We start from the raw sequence: 7,692 nt of genomic DNA, 5'->3' as shown, positions 1-7,692 counted from the left end.
ACAAACAGATTTTAGTTCTGTTTTGTGGTTTTGTTGTACAGAAATTACACACTTTATTCGTAAGAATTAAAATAATGGTTACACTACAGTTGCACATATACTTAGATGTTTTGTAGTGCATTTATAAATCTATAATGACCTGAGGATTTCAGTGCCCTTTTATACTCCACCGTGAGCTCCATCAGAACAACATCTTTGTTAAATCAGTTAGGTAAACGCTCTCTTTCCATGAGAGTGCAGGGAAATTTGCCTGGTTTTAAAATATGCAGATTAGAGGCAAAGGCCTGTAATGGTTTTGGATGAGGCAGGAGTCTCTGATCTCTCCACTACAAAATCAGAACGAGAGGTTCATTAGGAGGCTACTCCAGGGCAGTGCCAGGTTTACTAATAAGAGTTATATAGAGACGAATAAGTGAAACGAGAGAGAGAGAAATGAAGACCCAGGGAAAAACATTTGCTGTTCTCCATTTGCGGTACAAAGGCAATTCCAGCAACTCTGCATATTCAGACATTTGGGTGGCTGTGTGAGAATCAGTTTAAAGCACAAACAATGTGAGTGAATTATGATTAATAGATGTGAATTCCCATTGGCCAATTCATGAAATCATGAGACCCAAGTGAAGATGGAAAGCCTATTTTTTTTAGTAATGTTCATCTGCAGATCTGTGATTATTCAACTAATCTCGAGGGAGAAATTGAGTGATTTAGTGTCCTGATCGAGAGAACACAAAGGCAAAGTGAAAATAGCTTTATAACTACTCAAACCGAGCACAATGCGGAATTTGTTGGGCCTTGCAAAATACCCATTCGTTACAATGTAATGGATATGTTGTCACTCATGAGTGGAACAATTAATTATTTTTATTTTTTAATATTTCGTTTCGTGTAACTGTGTAAAATGTTTTGTGTAAAATGTGGGATTGTTACTATTGGGATTGGCCATGTATTCCCTTATAAAATATACAGTACCATTCAAAAGTTTAGGATCAATTTAAAATAAATCTCTTCTATTTTTATACATTTAAAAATATAATTTAAAAATGTAATTTATTCCTGCGACGGCAAAGCTGTATTTTCGGCAGCCATTACTCCAGTCTTCAGTGTCACATGATCCTTCAGAAATAGATAGTTGACAGACAGAAAGTTCAAAAGAACAGCATTTATATGAAATAGAACTCTTTTGTAATATAAATGTCTTTACTGTCACTTTTGCTCAACTCAATATAAGAATTTCTTTCAGAAAAACATCTTACCGACCACACTGATAAATGGTTAAATGGTAGTAGAATAGTTTAATTGTGCTTTAGAGTGAATTGTCACAAAGACAAATTTATTTGATTGTCAAGCTAAAATTGACACTTTGTTTAAATATACCTTAAATAAACCACATAAATAAATGAGCAGACTGGAGTGAGTGAGTCAGTGAGATATGCTATATGAGTAAAAAAACTAAACAAAACAAATAAGTAAACAAAAGACTAGCATATATAAGGTATATATGATATATGAGCGTAAGATATGGAGTTGTGAATAAGAAAATGCATAATGAAAAAAGGCCCATAACCAAACAAGATGTCACAAAGCCATCCCAAACGACCCCAAAAAGGACAGAGAGAGGACAGCGTACCCGACGAGGAGTCGGAGGATTTTAGAGCAAAAGACCAACCATCAGGGGTCATAGACGCACAGTGAGGTAGGCGGAGCTCCACTGGCTTCAGGAACTTCAGGCCGTGAGGACCACACATCACCAGAGGACTCAGCAGAGTTTCACCTGGAAATAAAAACTCTTTCCTTTACCATTTACTCTACAGACAAATACATAACTATATATAACAAACACAAAAACATCCCAGCAAGCTATACATTTAGTACTGATAATCTCACTTGCATTTTGAGTATGGGTTAATTGAAAAAAAAAGGAGGTCTGTAACAAACTTAAAAAAAAAGAATCAGTATCAAACTCTGTATTACCAGGCTTTTTCACAGACCAGAGGAGAAAGACAAAAGTCAGAATCTTCTGACCCTCAACTTATAAAAGATACGTGACTGACCTTTCTCTTTGTCTAGAGGTGGCAGGATGCTGTTATCCCGACACACTTTGAAGTAGATCTCTTGCTCCACACTGTCAGGAATGGCTCCCTGAGGGATAATGATGCTCACTCCCGTCTCAATGGAGCTCAGGACCCCACCGTTACTGTTGAAGATGCCCCGTGCCGTCGCCACCACCGTGTGGCTGTCATCATCATCATCATCATCATCATCCTCCAAAGCACTCGGGCTGGAAAGAGAAAGAAAAAAAGGTTAACCTTATTTTTAGTCTGATCTTTAATTTAAGATTTTCTTTAGTGTTAAAAAAACTAACCAAAAAATTTAAATAAAAAAATCTAGCTATAGCAGAAAAGTATTATCAGTAGACAAATATCTAGTTCTACTGATTGTGATAATGCTTTGTTTTGTTGGCTACTGTCCTAAATGTACTTAATATTCAATATTTGTTTTTTTTTTAAACTAAAAAACAACATGGATAAAATGTCTACTTACCAAAAAAACGGAAACATGTAAGCTTGACAATTAAGGAGCTAGATTTTAATATACCTGACAGGTATTGCCTTGGGTACAGTGTTGATGTTGTTCTGCTGGTATTTGGGTTTCTGGTCCACGGTGCGGGTGAAGGTGTCCAGGCCACTGTCGTGGTCTGTCGGCTGGGGTGAGCTCTGTGGTTTGGTTGTGGTACTGATGGGAGCTTTCACATTATCTGTCTTATTTTGAGAGTCATTAGGCAGGAGATTGTGGTTGAACTTGGGGCTGTCAAACTTGTGCTCAAACGGTCTTGCAGAGGTTATGTATGGCTTGGGCACAAAACGGTTGTAGCTGGACGTGGCAGTGCTGTTGGTCTTTGGAGGTTCACCGGTGCCGTTAACAGGAGATTTCTCTGGGAAGCTTTTCTGAGGCAGGTAAGTGCTCTGGACTGTGTCTTTATGATTGGGAGGCATCACTTTGGGAGATCCATGAGGGACGAGAGGTGGGGTCACTGTGTGTGAGAGAGTGTGAGAATAAACATACTGCATGTCTAAATATGGAAGTCTCTTTACAGATATAAAATAAGCTCCTTAGAGTTCATTTTTTAAAGAGTATTGTTTTAGTCAATGTTTTCATCTTTTGATGAGAGTGACCTTCAAATTTGGTCAATATTTCATTTAAAAATAACTCCTTTCTATTATCTCTCATTGTTATTCTCTGTAATTTATTCCATTACTCCAGTCTTCAGTCTCCTTCAGGAATGCTTCTAATATGTTGATTTGGTGCTCAAGAGACATTTCTTATAATTATCAATGTTGAGAACAGTTCTTCATATGTTTGTGGATGAATAGAACATTCAAAACAGCATTTATTTGAAACAGAAATCATTTGTAACATTATAAATATTACGGTTTACTGTCACATTTGATTAATTTAATGCACCCTTTCTGAATACAAGTGTTCAGTTCTTTTTTTTTTTTTTTTTTACTGACCCCAAACTTTTCAACAGTAGTGTAAAATATAATACTCTAAATTATATAAAATCATACATTTTTGTTTTGTTTAGGAGTATGTATATTATGTATAATGCTTTGTTGTAGGCAGGGGCATATACAATCTTCCATTAATCACTTGCCTGCGGGTTTGGGCAGGGTCGGGGGTGGGACAGCTGGATTAGCTGGAGCAACAGGGTTCAGCTTCTCCACTGACTCTGCCCTGTAGCAGATAAACAGTCAAACAAAGAACAATGATTCAAACTTAAAGCCATATATTGTATCAAATAGATATATCAAAAACATATATCGTAAAAAAACTGCTAAAATAAAAACATAAAGCAGAGTTGTATTAAAGGGTTAGTTCACCCAAAAATGAAAATTAGCCCATAAATTACTCACCCTCAAGTCATCCTAGGTGTATCTTTCTTTCTTCTTTCAGACGAATCCAGTCGGAGTTATATTAAAAATTGTCTTCAATCTTTCAAGCTGTTTAATGCCACTCAGCGGGTGTTGCATGCATCAGTCCAAAAGAAGTGAAATAAAAAGCGCCCATCCATAAACAAAAAAAAGTGTCTCATACGGCTCCGGGGGGTGAACAAAGGCCTCCTGTAGCGAATCGATGCGTTTTTGTATGAAAAACTTGTACACGGAAGCAGTTCCGGGCGGATGACATATGAAGTCAGCGCTGCGCATGCGCCAGTGAGTCTCGTGAAAACCAACGTTTGTTAACAGGAGCAAAGGAAGCAAAGTTTCCTTACTTTAGCAAAGGAAAACCAGTCTCCTCTTGGCTTATATCAAAATCCTCCGACATTCTTCTTTACAACTCACCAGCGCATGCACAAAGCTGAACTCATACGTCATCCGCCCGGAACTGCTTCCAGTGTACAACAGTGAGCGCAAGCTACATTAAAGTGATTATTACGTTTTGAATATGGATATTTTTCTTACAAAAACGCATCGATTCGCTACAGGAGGCCTTTGTTCACCCCCCGGAGCCGTGTGAGACACTTTTTTTTAATGGATGGGCGCTTTTTATTTAACTTCTTTTGGACTGATACATGCAGCACCCGCTGAGTGCCATGAAACAGCTTGAAATATCAAAGACAATTTTGAATATAACTCCGATTGGATTCGTCTGAAAGAAGTAAGTCATATACACCTAAGATGACTTGAGAGTGAGTAATTTATGGGCTAATTTTCATTTTTGGGTGAACTAACCCTTTAAGTACGATTAAAAGTATTTGAACACGTACCTGGGGTAGTACCCTGGCTGGGTCTGGGGTTGGGCTGGTTTGATGGCAGGTGTCAGCTGTGCAGAGGGTTTGCTGTCAAAGCTTCGGCGGTCGAAGAAAGACAGCTGTTTCCTGTAGTACTCCTCATCCTCATCAGGGTCATTGTTATTTGAGCGAATTATATCTGCTGCTTTAGGCTGGGGCTGCTGTGGCTCTGGAGATCTGACAGAGGAAAGAAGCACTTTAAATGCTTGACATATACAATACTATTGAGGTAATGATAAACGTGCACTAATATAATCAGAACCTCATATAAAACATTTATGAGGTCATTTCATCTTCAGTATGTCAGTTTGTGTATCACAAGAAAGCATAGTCACATATCACAATAAAGAGTGGCTAAATTTAGCCTCATCATGGACGTTCAGAAGCAGACTCTGTATTTGACTATTTCACCACTAGATGGAGATCTATGACTAACTTCATTTCTATGGCTAATGCCACTTCAGTACCATTCAAACTTTTAGGGTCAGTAAGATTTTTTTATGTTTTTGCAAAGAAGTCTCTTATGCTCAACCAGGGCTGAATTTATTTGATCAAAAATTCAGTAAAAACACTAATAATTTTCAATATTACAATGTAAAATAATATTTTAAAATGTTATTTTTTCCTGTAATGGAAAAAATGAAATTTTCAGCAGCCATTACTTAAGTGTCGCATGATCCTTCAGAAATTATTCTAATATGCTGATTTGGTGCTAAAGAAATTATTTCTTATTATTATTATCAATGTTGAAAACTGTATCAATGTTGAGCTGCTTAATGTTTTTGTGGAAACTGTGTTATAATTTCTTTGATGAATAAAAAGTTTAAAATAACATTTATTTGAAATAGGAATCTTTTGTAACATTACAAATGTATTTACAGTCACTTTTGATCAAAATCATAAATAAATAAAAAATCTTACCTCAAACTTTTTAACGGTAGTATATATTGTGGTTTAAAAAAAAAAAAAAAAAAAACGCTTTCTCAATATAGATACAAATAACACGATTTGATTTATACTTTATGTGCTAGTTCATTACCTAAAGGCCTTCTCTTGGTCCAGGTTACTTAAAGAACTGGCTTTGGGCACGGAGGCAGCGCCAGGTTTAGGCACCATGTCCACAAGCTAAATGAAGCATAAAAGATAAACAAATTAATTATTCAGTCTGTAGCGTGTATATTTGGTTAGTAGAAATACAGTCTATGTCGACTCACCCGAATACCAGTGTCTGCAGACTCTCTTGCTCTGTCCACAGACACGGATCGTTTGTTCTCAAACATTTTAACCCTCGTGAGCACGGACTGGTGCTTCAAGGCTGGGTCATCCTCTGCCTCGGCTGGAGGAGGAGGAAGTGCAGGCTCCACTGGTGGTGAGATGGACTCAGGTTTGGGAGGGGTCACGGAGGCCTCAGAGTTCTTGTAGCCCCTCTTTGGTGGTTGAGTGTAGGAAGGCCTCTGGGATGGGTCGGTGTACTGTTGTTTGGGGGGTTCAGGGGAGCGGGAGGAAGCTTGAGTACGAGGGAGCGCTTCCTGGTCATATTGTGGGTGCACAGGGGGCAGTTCATCGTGTCGGATCGGTCCGGGGCTGGGTTTGCCATAGCGAGGTCGACTGGCATCATAGCCTGTGTCATGTCGCATCTGAGGGTGACCATACATGCGGTTCAGACCGTCCTCATAGGGCATATGAGGGTCGTATCCAGAGGTTTGGTCATATGGGGCCCATTGCTCATCGTACGGAGGCACGCTGCTGTCAAAATGTAGGTGAGGGTCAAAGTTTCGAGCCTTTGGTTCCATGTAGCCCCCATCATAGTGGTAGGGCTGGTGGTCATAATCTCTGTATGGCTTGTCTTCCTGGTAGAGGGGCTGCTGGGGGTTGTAGTTGGGCTGCATAGGGTTCTGGCTCACCTGCACTGGCTCGTTGTTACGATAGATATCCTTCTTGTACATCTGTTGGTAAAGCCAAAGAAGGATACTTATAAATGACTTGTACAAAGAATCATATATAAACTCTAAACCACAACAATCGATTGAATTGAATGAAACGGCAGAAACCAGAAGTGATTAATATTCGGATTAAAAGTTGAAGAATGAAGCACATAGTCAGCAGAGAGACCTGCAATAGAGGAAGACTCAGAGTGGGCAGTTATTGAACAGGTCAATATAGAGGCAGCCATCACACAAATATTTTCAGAGTTTGAGAGATTAAATGATTCATGACACGCCAAGCTGCAAAAACACTGGGGTAAAATCAGACAGAAAAAATCCCACTGAAAAAGAAGTATACAAAAACTATTTGCTTTAAACAATGAAAAAAATATATATTTTGAGAAGTAGCCTTTTAGGAACAATAATAGTCCAGTCAGTTAGACACAGAATCACCACCAGCATTAATCTATGGAATTACTTACAAAAAGTACGTTTTTAAATTTCGTCAATGATAATGAGGAATTAATCAATCATGGCCACAATTTAACTAAAACAAAAGAAAAATGTTGCCCCACAGTCATGGAAACAAATTAGCTCGTGGCCACAGTATGTTTTTGTTGTATTTTTTAATGTTACAGGGCTCCATAGTTTAATTTCACACTTACTTGTCAATGAAATGTTTTTGTCAACTAAAATTAGATGGCCATTTTAATCAGAGCAAAACTGACAAACTAATGAATATGAAAATTTAAATTTAAAGAACGCTTTTGAATTTAAAGAAAACTACAAATAAAAAACTGTTTGAAAATGAGAACTGGTTAAGTCGTATGCTGTAAACAACAAGGCTACCTTTCAAAGTCATAACAGGAGGGGGAAAAGATTGAAAGTTTTAAATACAGATCAAATTAATTTCTAAATCAGTTTATAACATTCATTGCACCACAAGTATACACTAGCTCTACTTCAACAAGCCAA

The 7,692-nt window shown here is 37.9% G+C and overlaps 1 protein-coding gene across 9 annotated transcripts in view; it reads right to left on the bottom strand.

Annotated features, from left to right (window-relative positions):
* Positions 1-7,692, bottom strand: part of LOC107755055 (tight junction protein ZO-1-like) — a 124,932-nt gene that overhangs the window by 6,396 nt on the left and 110,844 nt on the right. For 6 of the 9 annotated variants that reach the window (XM_016571696.1, XM_016571705.1, XM_016571697.1 and 3 more), the window contains 7 exons: positions 6,007-6,738; positions 5,832-5,917; positions 4,769-4,969; positions 3,656-3,735; positions 2,596-3,031; positions 2,052-2,278; positions 1,464-1,771 (listed from right to left, as the gene is read on the bottom strand). In XM_016571696.1, coding sequence (XP_016427182.1) covers positions 1,479-1,771; positions 2,052-2,278; positions 2,596-3,031; positions 3,656-3,735; positions 4,769-4,969; positions 5,832-5,917; positions 6,007-6,738 — 2,055 coding nt within the window. In that variant the 3' untranslated portion in view covers positions 1,464-1,478. Of the gene's footprint in view, positions 1-1,463; positions 1,772-2,051; positions 2,279-2,595; positions 3,032-3,655; positions 3,736-4,768; positions 4,970-5,831; positions 5,918-6,006; positions 6,739-7,692 lie in introns of those variants that run through there. The other 3 variants (XM_016571699.1, XM_016571702.1, XM_016571703.1) reach the window with 1 other exon arrangement.

This window comes from Sinocyclocheilus rhinocerous, unplaced genomic scaffold (genome assembly GCF_001515625.1).
Source record: "Sinocyclocheilus rhinocerous isolate Xijiao unplaced genomic scaffold, SAMN03320098_v1.1 scaffold591, whole genome shotgun sequence".
In the NCBI taxonomy this organism is placed as follows: Eukaryota; Metazoa; Chordata; class Actinopteri; order Cypriniformes; family Cyprinidae; genus Sinocyclocheilus; species Sinocyclocheilus rhinocerous.
This window is presented reverse-complemented; position numbering and strand designations above follow the sequence as displayed.